At 41.0% G+C, this 12,574-nt stretch overlaps 1 protein-coding gene and 6 non-coding genes across 7 annotated transcripts; all 7 read left to right on the top strand.

Moving 5' to 3' along the window:
- Positions 1 to 2,071: 2,071 nt before the first annotated feature.
- Positions 2,072 to 6,059, top strand: LOC140281853 (uncharacterized). Its single transcript, XM_072376351.1, has 3 exons — positions 2,072 to 2,170; positions 3,181 to 3,913; positions 5,182 to 6,059. The coding sequence occupies exons 2-3, from the start codon at positions 3,236 to 3,238 to the stop codon at positions 5,335 to 5,337; spliced, it is 834 nt and encodes a 277-aa protein (XP_072232452.1). The 5' UTR covers positions 2,072 to 2,170; positions 3,181 to 3,235; the 3' UTR covers positions 5,338 to 6,059.
- Positions 6,060 to 10,073: 4,014 nt separating this feature from the next.
- LOC140282445 (small nucleolar RNA SNORD29) lies at positions 10,074 to 10,138 on the top strand. The gene has a single exon (XR_011909879.1). It is a non-coding gene; the product is annotated as a small nucleolar RNA SNORD29 (small nucleolar RNA).
- A 170-nt stretch (positions 10,139 to 10,308) lies between these two features.
- On the top strand, positions 10,309 to 10,378 carry LOC140282447 (small nucleolar RNA SNORD30). Its single transcript, XR_011909880.1, has one exon. It is a non-coding gene; the product is annotated as a small nucleolar RNA SNORD30 (small nucleolar RNA).
- Positions 10,379 to 10,604: 226 nt separating this feature from the next.
- On the top strand, positions 10,605 to 10,731 carry LOC140282451 (small nucleolar RNA SNORD22). Its single transcript, XR_011909884.1, has one exon. It is a non-coding gene; the product is annotated as a small nucleolar RNA SNORD22 (small nucleolar RNA).
- Positions 10,732 to 10,916: 185 nt separating this feature from the next.
- LOC140282449 (small nucleolar RNA SNORD31) lies at positions 10,917 to 10,987 on the top strand. Its single transcript, XR_011909882.1, has one exon. It is a non-coding gene; the product is annotated as a small nucleolar RNA SNORD31 (small nucleolar RNA).
- A 734-nt stretch (positions 10,988 to 11,721) lies between these two features.
- On the top strand, positions 11,722 to 11,794 carry LOC140282448 (small nucleolar RNA SNORD31). Its single transcript, XR_011909881.1, has one exon. It is a non-coding gene; the product is annotated as a small nucleolar RNA SNORD31 (small nucleolar RNA).
- Positions 11,795 to 12,434: 640 nt separating this feature from the next.
- On the top strand, positions 12,435 to 12,506 carry LOC140282450 (small nucleolar RNA SNORD31). Its single transcript, XR_011909883.1, has one exon. It is a non-coding gene; the product is annotated as a small nucleolar RNA SNORD31 (small nucleolar RNA).
- Positions 12,507 to 12,574: the final 68 nt, after the last annotated feature.

Below are 12,574 nucleotides of genomic sequence, written 5' to 3'. Positions count from 1 at the left end.
CTGTTTGACCGACAGTGGTTACATCCTATCGGCAGGGAAGTTGCCCTATTGTGACCATATATAGAGTGTGTGGAGGTGTGAGTCTACAGCACAGATGAGATGAAGGTGCACTGGGAGGTGAGCAGGAGGAGCTGAAGTCATAAAGCTAGATACACACCATCTTTAATACCCAATGATTCACTCAGAATGACATTCAAGTGCTTCGGTTTACACACACATACACACTTGTTGAGCTGACTACCTGTGACTCCGGAAGGTGGTGTCACGCCTTCAGTCTTGAACAACACATCAGTTTAACCAGGACGTTTGTTTGTTTCTGCGGTTTTCTCATGTCGGTGTGTCATCACGGTATACATGTGCATGCATGTACAAGAAGCTGAGAGATCATTGCACATCCTGACTGAAGAATAACAGCCACCGAGATCATTACTCAATGCACACAGCGAAACAGCTCCCGCGAAACAGTCCCACCTAGACACAGCGATTACTGTTCAAACAGAGATGTGGAGGAATTTTCCTTTTTTCCAACGTCTCGCATAGCTCTGTAATTCATCTGCCACAGGCAGGGTCGAGGGGATTCCTGTGTTATGTCTAAAGAATGTCCTTTTTCTGTGCTGTGGTGATCTCTAATATTGACCCTGTGTGACAGGAGAAGATTCAGAAATGGGGTCATGCACACACTGTCCTTACAATGTGCTTTGGTTTTGTAATACATCTCAGAGTGGAAGTTTTCTTCCGGCACATTTCCAACACAAGTAAGACTCAGGGACCAACAGAGAACTTGGGAGAAAAGATGTTTTCAGGCTGCTTTTCAGATATGTTTTATTGTCTAATGATAGACACAGAGGGAGGCATGCAGACATTAAACAATAGAGGACCAAGAACTGACCCTTGGGGAACTCAAAAGTGCCAGCAGAAACCAAGAAAGAGAGACTGGAAGAAAGCCAGTGAAGAACAGCACCACCAGGGTCTAAACTACATGTTCTGCTTTTATTGTGGAATGCAAAAGTTTAAGTGGAGAGGCTTTCACATAAGCTTTTAAGTCCTAACTTTGTGATTAATTCATAGTGTGACAAATTTGATATTTTACAGTGTAAAATGAAAGTTGTTGATGCCCTCTGGTTGTGTAATGGTCACACTCGTGTCAGTATATGCTGTCATTTACAGGTCATCAGCAGTAAGCCAAAATCAGTCAGCGTTGTGTTGTTTTATTGAGTACTAGTTATAAAATCGTAGGATATATTACTTTAACAGGTTCTTACAAGGTGAAATGTGATATATATATATATAACAATTGTTAGTTTTGTGTACATTGTGGTAGATTTGTGTTAAATATGTAAAATTACACTTTTGCAGACTGGTTGTTAATGACACGACTGTATGTTAAGAAAAGAAAAGAAAAGACTGCTGGCTGGTATATTAATATCGGATTTGTATTATCTTCAAGTATCAAAATCGGCTCAGGCCTCAATGTTACTGGTATCTTTGGTACTATAAGTTGTGAAAAGTGCACAAACCACTGATAAATGTCTCATAAAGCAGTGGGTGGAGAACTGTAAATCACCTGCAGATGTAAAACCTCACTCAAGACAACATCAGTCTCATGTAGATTTGAATAGTGACGTGTCATTCCCTTGTTTTATGGATGTTGGTGATGATTATTAGTGTGTTAAAGGCAGTTAGAAGATCAGCCTTTTAGGTTAAAGGTGAGTCCTGAAGATTTATCACTATGTCAGCTGAGGAGGAGGTTCAGTAGTTAACGTCTGATAGTCGCTGATAGCAGGCTGTTTGCTGCTGATGGGGAGATGTTTAGCTGATTACGCTGTTTCGGTTCTTGTTGAGCGCGCCTGAATTACACGCCTGTGTGTAAGCATGCCCATCTGTGGCCCAGATTTTAATACAGAGCTTTATCTCTGAGTTGTTGAAGGATGTCTTTGTGACCAGAAGAAGACACGGAGTCCTTGATAGTGAGAGTGCTTTGTTGCGCGTGTGTGAGTTGAGTGTGTGTGTGTGTGTGTGTGTGTGTGTGTGTTTGCACTGATGATGACGGAGGGGCAGGTTTGGGCAGGGCCTGAGTGTGACGTTGTGTGTTAGAGGAGTGTGCAGAGCTGCCCAGCTCTCAGTCGTTCACTCACACTCAGAGGGAAAAGAGACAACAGCAGGACGTCAGGTAAGAACTCTTTCATTATGTTAGATTCATGCAAAAACTTTTTGATAGTCACTTCAACTCATTGTTTCCTTTTCTGATAGCCATACCTTTCACAACTAATTAAGCAAATCTTGATCTTAATTTCATAACAACGGCCCTTAAAGTAGATGCTGTTGTTTTGTTTGCAAAAAAAGTAAACAGGACCAAGGTAAATGAGCCAAAGGGCAGAACATAACCATAATTATGTGTATTTCTCTCAGCTTGTGTTTACTGAATGCGCTGGCTTCTTGTGTAACTTAAGTGAAAAGGTGAACAGAATCACACTGGGTTCAGAAAGTCTGTCACACCTATGGCCCATTAAGTGATGTCAACAGCAGAGGTTTTGTCTTCTATGCATTGTGCGGGACAAACATTTGACTTTAGCCCTCTTCTCATATTTGTGGAAACAAGTGATTTGTGTCCCTTCCTTTTAATATCAGAGGCTAACCAACACCTATGCTGACACTGACAATGACAGCCAGTGTGAAGTCAATGATTTTGGCTGCTGTTCAGCATTCAGCAGGAGATCTCGGTCTCAAAGTCTGACTCTGACTGTCCGTATTTGTCTTTAGCTGTTGGAACACTGTGTCTTTAGTTTTGACATCCACCTATTATCACAAAACTGATAACATCAACTCTGACCCCCATACCCGGTCACACACACAGACGTAAACCCTTGTTTCTTGCATAGCAGATGTACTGTAGAGTACATACCACCCAGAGCAATGGATCTACACTGATATGTGTGCAAATTTTCACAAATACTGTAGTCATGACACTGGTATTTAGAGTGGAATTATCCATCTATGATCTTCAGTGACATTTTACCTATCTCTTTTTGTAAACTTCCCCGAACTTTTCCTGAATTTCTAGTACTTCTGCTGTGAAATGCTAAAGCATTATGTGAGAGAGAAAGAGGCCCAAAGAGTGAAGGTGAGGGCTGTGTTATGCAACAGCATTAACCTCTAATCTCTCTTGCCCCTTTCTTTCAGAGGTAACAAAAACGAAGGCGGAAGAGTAGAACACGAGTAAGAGCACAACGAGAAGATGACGATTGGCAAGAACTCCAGGAAGAGCTCAGTCCGAAGCTCCATCCGGGCCCCAAAGTTCCTGGACAAATCCAGTGGTTTCTATGGTCGTCTCGATGAGCCTGAGATTGCCACAGAGGGGGTGGAGGTAATGGGAAATGAAGTGGAGAATGGGTTAGATGATGGCAGCAGGGGAAGGGGAGTCGTGAGCTCATCTCCTAATGTGATGCACAACTCTGGGGCAGATGAAGAAGTGTTTGACTTCACTGATGGGATGATGGAGGATGATGGGGAGACTCTCCTGAGCAGGAAGCCCATCCGCCGTAGCAGCAGGTGGAGAAGAAGCTCCAGGAGGAAGGAGAAGGAGGGGAAGGGTGAAGAGGAGCAAGCCCGACATGAGAGGCCCAGCCAGGCAATGGATAGTCCAGGGGACTCCCCCGTTCTGGACACCCAGGTGAAGATCGAGGTAGAGATAGAGAAACTGAGGAAGATGGAGGAAGAAAAGGAAAAGGCTGGAAAAGGGATGGAGCCTGCTCTGGTTCACTTCCCAGCTCGAGAGGATGCGGATGACCAAGTCCTGATCAGAGACAAAAAGAGAGGAAGAGACGAGGAGGGGGAAGAGGAAAGGAGGATGAAGAGGGAACAAGAGGAGGGAATGAAGTTGTTGAAGAAGAACACTGCAAAGAATTATCGCAAGGTGAGATGCTGTCTCTGTCCGTTTAAATAACTGAACTTCTGCTTTCTGTCTCACATTTATATATTTTGCATATTCAGCTTCACTCCACCTGGTTAAACTTTAAGCCAATGGTTTACATAAGGTTATATAATCGAGCGCTCAGAGCATGTGATACAGAGGGTAAAGTTCTACCCCGTCATCCTCCATATAATGCACACTGAGTTATTAATCACCATGGATACTTATCATATCACCTTAATAATACACCTCCATCAGGGTCAAAGTACAGCGGCCACTGGTACATGTCACTAACATATTAAACGACCTCGGACAGGACTTTTCCTTTACGTCACCTTTAATGACATAAAAGTATTAAGCTAGAACAGGGTCAATGTGCAGCGGACTGCGTGTACTTTTACCTGCCTCGCATGTCGTAAAGATTTTCTGCTTGGACTGAAACACACACTCTGAGGTGGCATTCCTATGGCTCCCATATCATGTCCTTTGATCAGTAGAATGAAACAGGGCAGCTCTGACCTCCCTACTAAACCAACAGCATAAAAACATTCCTCTGCTGTTAACCAGTTCTATCCTTGGGCCTCAGAGAAGTGAGAGTAGAGGACATTATAACCACCTCAGGAATGTGATCAATCAGAAGTATATGTTGGTTATATGTATAAGTGAGAATCTTCTATCTACTCATTTTATACTCGTTTTATATAACAGGTGCAGGTTGAGTAGTCCAGAGGACTCAAAGTCAACAGTTTTTATAGAAACAGGCTTAGAGACATTTTTTAATCAACCCAAGTCCAAAAACTGAATGTTTTTACAGGTAGATTGTAGATTAAAATGTACCCAAAAGGCCATTTTTTCTTGTCATATGACTGTTGATTTCCTGGTAAGTTCCCTGAAACCAGCAGTGTCATTCTGCACCTCCTACAAAGACAATAGTTAGCTTGTGCACCGAACACGGAAATGTTATTTCCAGTGAACTCCAGCAGTAACCTGAGGCTTTTAGTCAGAATACAACAAGAGATAGGAGCATGCAAACATTAAAAGCACACAGCTCAACATAATCAATTAACATAATTTTCTTTAGCACAGAGAGTCAAGGAAAGTAATGAAGCATCACCTGCCTTTGAACTCAAACTAGAATGAACACAACTACCTGTCTACACAGGGGAAACTTTCAAATAGATAATAGTAGCCACTTGCTGGACGTAGCAACCATTCTCAGGTCAGTTCTTCTATGTGCTATGTAGGTGTGCTAACCCTCCTCTTTCCCTCAGGCCTTTGACCGAGCGTTTCGTCGCGGCTGGGAGGCTTTTATCACCAACCTCTACAGTGTCACGCTCACACCTGTGACATCCTCCTCGCCACCGTCGTCCTCACCTTCGTTGAAGAAGAAGTATCGGCATAACTCTGTGTTAGCAGAGTTTCAGTAGAACTAGACGAAGACATGGACACTTTAAAGCTCTTTTTAATATTTAATGTGATGAAACCTGGGTTACACAGTGATTTTGCTGCTGCTGAATAATGATGGACGATCCATGGACAACATTTCCAGTGCCTTCACCTGGTGTGTGTGTGTGTGATACATAAGGCATCTGAAGCAATAATTATTTATGAAGGTTACTATGTCCTAATTACTCCACATAACACTTAAAGCCTTGTTACATTGTGGTGCGCTTTAGTCTGCACAGGCTGCAGATATTTATAATCTGGTGGAGGTAACCTGTGAATTTTGCATAAAGTCTATCAGACAGTTTTCTTTACTTAGCCCCTCAAATCTGATCCACTATCAAGACCATGTCGTGCAAAGATCTCTGCCTCCTTTGGGTAGACGCTATGAAACAACTGAAGTGTAGATGTGTAACCAAAAGGAGCAGAAGATTTCAGAGGACGCTATGACTGATCAGTGGACTGATCAGCTCTGGAGATATTCATGTTTCTTTATGATTATCAATGAGACTGATTCCTGATGAGCTGTCAGTAATCAGTTGAGGTTATGGTGTGGGACACAATCTTTCTCAGCCAGTCAGGATTTCGATGTTATTATTCTGATCCAAATTATTCTGCTGACATTTGTATTGCAGTATTTATGGATAAATTGCAAATGTATCTATTTAAACCCCTTGAAACCCACAATTTTACCCTTAATTTATGAGCAGAAACAAGAATATACAGCTTGTTAATGTCTTTCTCCTGAGTTTCCAGTGTTCTGGTGATGGTTACTCAACCTGAAGGGACACTGAATCAAACCATATGCATGGACGCATATTTAAAGAACAGAAACTATAATAAGTATAGTTTTCTGTTAATTTCCATTTGCAAAGGCTACTACAGCCTAAATGTCAAACTATATTTAAATACTGTTAATTATGGTCTTCTGTGGAAATAAAGTGTTTGAAATAAACTTGTAGTTTTTATGTCTTCGAGGATGTTTTTTTTATTACCTCACATGATTAAGTAGTTGCTCAACAGTAGATTGAAGAGATCAGAGAAGCTTTTCATTATCATATTGACCTATCTTAAATATGCCTTAAGTGATATGAGAACATTTTCTGTTTCCTAATCAGAGCCTTTAAAGTCATGAGTCAGAGTAAAATGTGTAAATTTTTACTAAATTTTGACTAGTTTTACAGATAAAACTGCATCGTAATCATCCGTTTACATGGATTAAACATAATAAAGATTAAGCCTCAGCCTCCCATCCCAGCCTGAATGCCGCATTTGTACACATAGGTGTATCTTGCAGTATTGAGCAGACTTTTATTGAGAGAGTAAACTTTTTTTTCTCTTCTCCTGTGGCTTCTCAATTGCAGGCGTTATTGCAGTATTGAACTTTTACATCCTTGGCTGCATGCGCCTTGATAGTTTGTACCAGAAATCCCTGCTCTGTGTAGACAGAACTAGGAGAAATATTTCCTACAAAGCTATAAAAAGCTCTCTTTTGTTTTTTTGTTTTTTTGCAAATGACAGCAGTGCTGTTGAAGGGTGATGACTGGGGCCATGGTCCTGTAATGTTTGATTTAATGGACTGGAGCAGGTCATCCTTTTTGGATGTCAACATGCCAAAACTAAAGAGATGGTCCATTACTGTCCATTACCCCGGAGGAGATCAAGGATCATGCAGCAGAGGTGGTACAGCAGTTTAATTTGACCACTTTTATCAATAACAACCTTACCTAATAATCTCAAGTGGATGCTGTAGTTAAGAAAACACACCAACAGATGCTCTTCCTACATATGCTTTGCAATTTCAACAACGAGAATGTTTTAATGCAGATGTTTTGTATTGTATTATTTATTATTTAGTGTAAGGATGTGTGAAGTGCTGGTTCCACAATATTAATCTCCTGGAGATGTAATAAAGCACTTTACACAACTGTACACGGTAGCAATAAAAACTATTGAAGGCAGTTTTAATAAACCTGCAAGTTTGTGAGTTCAGAGGCTTTAGACAGTGCTTTCTGTTCAGCTCATATGTGCTTATACATTTGGTCACCTAAGAGATTCTTTTAAAGGTAGAGAGTGATACCTCTGCTCTGACAGCTTTTGATAGCGAGACATGCGACATGATTAGAGAAGGACAATTTGTCAGCAATCCTGACACCCAGGCTTATACTTTCACAATTAACTATAATTTGTAAAGATGAAGATGTGGTACAGTAAAATAACCAAAATCAACTGTGCACATGGTTTTGGACATGCTTGTTGCAGGAAATCTATTTTCTTACACGCTATTGGACATCTCTTTCATTTAAGCTCAGTCTGCAGATAGTTTAAGTATCTTTGCTGTCACCCAGTGGCGACATCAGACAACTACTTGCTTCTAACGGAAATGACGTTATAACAGCTGCTTCTCGCGCCTGAGTGAAATTTGTTCTTCGAAAAAATATTTGCCTACAAAAAACAAGTTTTAAATGTTTATGCTTTGTTTTTAAAACTGTATTCCATCCAGTGTCGTAAGCGGCTGAATGTTTTTTTTTAAGGTCGTTTCCCCCGTCAAAGTCACGCGGTGGGAGGAGTCCTGCTCGCGGGACATAAAACCCAGATGCACCGTTTTCTTCTTTCACTTTTTTCTGGGATCTGAACAGGGTAAGAGTTTTCCTCATGCTCGAAAGCTTCAATTTGGTCTCAGTATTTTATTGTTATTTAATATATCATCTGCAAAAGATGGAAAAACTGCTGTGGACTCGCAGCTGAGTGGCTGTTTGCAGCCTCCTTACAAGCTACGGCTGTGTTTAAGCTAGCAGCCTCTGTTTGCTGTTACAGTTCAGCATCGATCAGAACTGAATATAATCATCAACCATCCACCAATAATCCCTATTATTTTAACCACTGAAGCTCCTTCACCATAAGTAGAACCATCCTGTTTAAATATTGATTATAATATTTAGGCAGACTTATTCTTGTTTTTCTGTTTTATTTGGATATCTCTTAGAAATGGTCGGTGCGTGTTTGGCGCAGTTGTTTGCATCGTCTCTCAATGATGAGAATTTTCACAGACCTGTACTGAATGACTGTGACTGCACTATATTATTCTGATGGGAGACGATTTTCATGCAACTTCTGTGTTTTGTGCCTGCTCGTGTCTGGAACACGTTGCGTGGCTCGATCACGTGGTGGCTGACCGGGAAAGGCTACCTGCAGATAGCATCATGCTAATACAGCTTTCATTTGGTCTTACAGATGGTGAAACACTTAAAACACACGTGCTGCAAAGGTAATATTTGCGTTATTATTTCCACTGTTCCTTAATTATTGTAGTTTGCCTGTATCTTTAACACAACTGTAATTAAAGCGGCTGGCGTGTTGGACAGCCTCATGCTACAGTGATGTTCCACTTGAACTCTCTCACTGAATAAATCTCTTGAAGATGCTTTACTCTCAATTTTCTGAGTAGCATGAAGCTGTTAAGATTCTTTAAAATGTATTTAAACCAATGCAGTTCGAGGTGGTCGCTAAAAACATACTTTTTTGTCTTCAAGGTGCGAGGAGTATGAGACACCCGACATGAGGTAATTACAAAATGTGCCATTTTTCTCAGCTTGCTGTGAGTCAGTGTGCTGCAATGATGAGTCTTTGAACTCTCTCTTACCGAATCAGCCTTTGAAGAAACTTCTTTACCAGATTCTGAGTAGCATATTGGCTCCAAAACATATACCCCCCCTCCCCAATTTATTTATTTTAAATCCAACACACATGCACACATTTAATCATTTATTTTCCTCGACAGGCATCTGAGGCCTCTTCTTTTAAAGATTAACAACTCTTAACGTCTTCAGGTGAGCAACAGCGACGTAAAAAATGTTTTGGAAAAAAATTGTTACGGCTCAAACTGATGAATTTATAATAGACAAGCATATGCCTGACTCTTCTGATGACTGCTTTTTTTATTCTGACCAGGCCTTCGAAGACCCCGAAGGTCATGTTTTACTCTTAAACTTCACAGCTAATTGCGTTTCATCTTGCAGGTTGGCCTTCGCTCGCTGCTTGCACAGAACTCCTCAAAGCAGTTGGAAAGTGCAAAGGTGAGCACATGTGGTGTCTTTGAGTTGGTTCAGTAGTGGGTATTTATGATGATTACAAATATTGACAAGCATATGCCTGATCAAAGTGATGTCACCCTTTTAATCTGATTACCCTGAGTTGAATTGATTGAAATTGGGAGTTTGTACAGTTCATTAACTTATTTATTTCTGCTAGGTGGAAACTTCCATTGCCGGTTCAGCAGGAAGAGATGGCGCAACCTAACGTAAGTGTCCATGTGGGTGTGACGTCTGTTATCAGAGATGGCTTTTCCACATCATGTTTGCTTTGAATGCCAAACACTGAATTGTTCCACTGCTAGCGTTAAACGTTTTGGTACTAGATGATACAGCAAGTTTTCTATGATATGGTGTGAAAGGCGTGTTTGAAAGGATGACATGGGTTAGCACCCATCAAACACCTGGACGACTATTGTCACATGGCAGTTTGTCACCAAAGCCCTGATCAAACATTAAAGGCGTTTAGCGTCTGTACGACAGTGGTTGTTGCTTTCTACTAAAATGGCACTTTTGTCCTGCAGGTCCTCCTCTGTGGCGTCTGGGAACTGGCACCCATAAAGGCTTCATGGTAAGAACTTAGTTTTTCCCATCTGGCACTAAAATGAACCAATTTCTCTGTAATGCAGTTTCTATGATGATGAAACTTAGCTCACTCTGATTCAGTATGAAACGACATGAACTTCTGAGAAACTGCGTTAAACGTGCATCTTATGTTTCATTTAAGTTTGATTACCATAAAACAAGAGAATTTGTCTTTCCAGGTGGATGCAACTGCTTCAGCGGCATGGGGGCATTCAAGGTTTTTGGGTAAGAGGAAAGTCCTCTAAAACATTACTAATGTTGCAAATTCCTAGACCTGCTGAAAATGATGAGATACATCTGGAATCTCGTTCGTCTGAACTGCTGTTGAGAAACGGAATATCTGATATCAGAAGAGCTCAACTTTGAGCTGTATATAGCATTCTGTGCTCCAAACTAAAAGTATTGTTTCAACAGGTCCTTGGATTTTCGTCAAGATGCTGCCATCTTCTCGCAGGCACAGGTGTTATACCGGTGAGTGAGTCTTAAGACTGCAAAATTAGGGCGTTGGTGTAGATGTTTAATTAACATTGGGGCAGTTTTAAGTAAATTAATAGCTTAGCTACGTATGATTGTTTCCTTTATGATGAAACCCGCACAAGTCTTACGCCTTGTGTTACTGCCAGAACCTGAAAAGGTGAACCCACTGGTGTTGCCTTGGCAATAAGGGGATGACCCGTTGGGGTTACCAACTGTCTGAGTGGAAACGTGACTGTGAAGGCATCTTTGTTTAAAATCAGAAAATGATACGGTTTTGTATAATCAACTTTCTGTCTGCACTCTCTAGGGTTCGGGGTGGCTGTTGGACCAGTGTGGATGTGAAGGTGGAGGCTGCTCATCTTTTGCCCCTGAGGTTGGTGTTTGCTCAGTGCTGCAACATCACAGTAATGACCAGAAGTGATTTAGTTTATACCGCCCCAGTCTGAGAATTCGTGACTGATTGGTATCCCCTCTGACTGGTATACTCTGTTGTATTTTAAATTCGGTTCTTGTAAGTTCCATGAAGTAAAGGCATCTCTCGCTTGTTGCAGGCGTGCTGAGGAAACGACTGGCTTCAACACACTCGGACGGTGCTGCAGGTGAGAAAGCCGCTGTGATTAAGTTGCTGGGATTGTGTAAATGATGACGTGACAAGACGGTCGAGGGGTGTTGACATGCCCTCTCATCGCCAGTTGGTCTCCCCTCCTGTTGACCCAGCAAGGCACCGATGACCCTGATCCTTACCAGGTGTAAGGTGACCTGCAGGAGTTCTGATGGAGAAGGGAGATCCGACTGAGCTTATGACTGAAGTCATCAAACTGATCACATCCCAGTAACAAGCTAAAATTACACTGTTGCTGTCATTGGATGAGTGAATGAACTGGATTAGTTCGCACATGTTCCTCACTGTAGTTAGTTTGCATCCTAATGGAGATTTTTTTTTATTTATTATTTTTTTATAATAATAAAATGAAACCCTTCCAGTGAACCTTGGACACTTTGTCTGCTCCCATTCAGAGTTGGCAGATTTAACTGGCACACTCCGGAACTATTTTCTGAGCTGTGTTTAATCTCTGCTTTGTACTTTAAAATAACTTTTTTTTTTTCTTTCTTTAGGTAGTTTGACATCATACTTGTCCTCTATGGTGAGTGTATATAATTTATTTATTTTAACTTGGAGCTACCTTTCTAATATTCAGGCTATAAATTCTTAAGCAGAAATGATGATTTGGTTTATACCGCCCCAGTCTGAGAATTCATGACTGATTGGTATCCCCTCTGATCTCATGGGTCTAAACTTGTGCCCATTAATGTAATAAACATCGCTAATCCTGTTCGCCTTTCACAGGTTTCTTGTTCTAAGCACAAAGGAAGGCATGACCAGCTGGACTTCTCTTGCAGGTAAATGAGCTGCTGCAACAGTTGCTGGGATTGTGGAAATGATGAACCATGTGACACTAATTCAGTTGTGGGAGTTTTCACTACTTCCTCCCAGCTGTTCTCAGTTGATATCCCCTCATGTTGACCCAGTATGGCACTGAGAACCCTTTTGGCTAGGAGGTGTAAGGTGACCTGCTGGGTTTGAGTGGGAGCTTCAGCTGAGGATCTGACTGAAAAATAGTTTCTGATCACATCCCAGCAACAGTCTAATTTAACCTTCTAATTCATTATATTCACCAAATGAAGCTCCACCTTCACAGTATGTTTAACTCTGAAATATAGATAGAGCTGCTGGATAACTTGTTCAACAACAAAACTTTGTATTATTACACATTAAATGTGACTCTTTCTGGTAAAAACATACATTTAATATTTTTATTTTTTCCCTCTCTGGCAGTTACCATTGATCTGATAATCTATTCGTATTGGTGAGTATTTCACTTGTTTTTACTTAGAAGTAAAAAGGGGATCTAATTCAACAAATGATTTTGATGTGATGAGTTATTTTTACCGCCCCAGTCTGAAGATTCATGACTGATTGGTAACCCCTCTGATCTTACTACTTTACTCTATTGTTTTTTGTTAAAAAACCAACTTTAAAGTTAAATCCTTATTGTGCCATCCATGT

The sequence above is a fragment of the Leuresthes tenuis genome, unplaced genomic scaffold (assembly GCF_036924035.1).
Source record: "Leuresthes tenuis unplaced genomic scaffold, fLeuTen1.0.hap1 SCAF_22, whole genome shotgun sequence".
NCBI classification, from domain to species: domain Eukaryota; kingdom Metazoa; phylum Chordata; class Actinopteri; order Atheriniformes; family Atherinopsidae; genus Leuresthes; species Leuresthes tenuis.
This window is presented reverse-complemented; position numbering and strand designations above follow the sequence as displayed.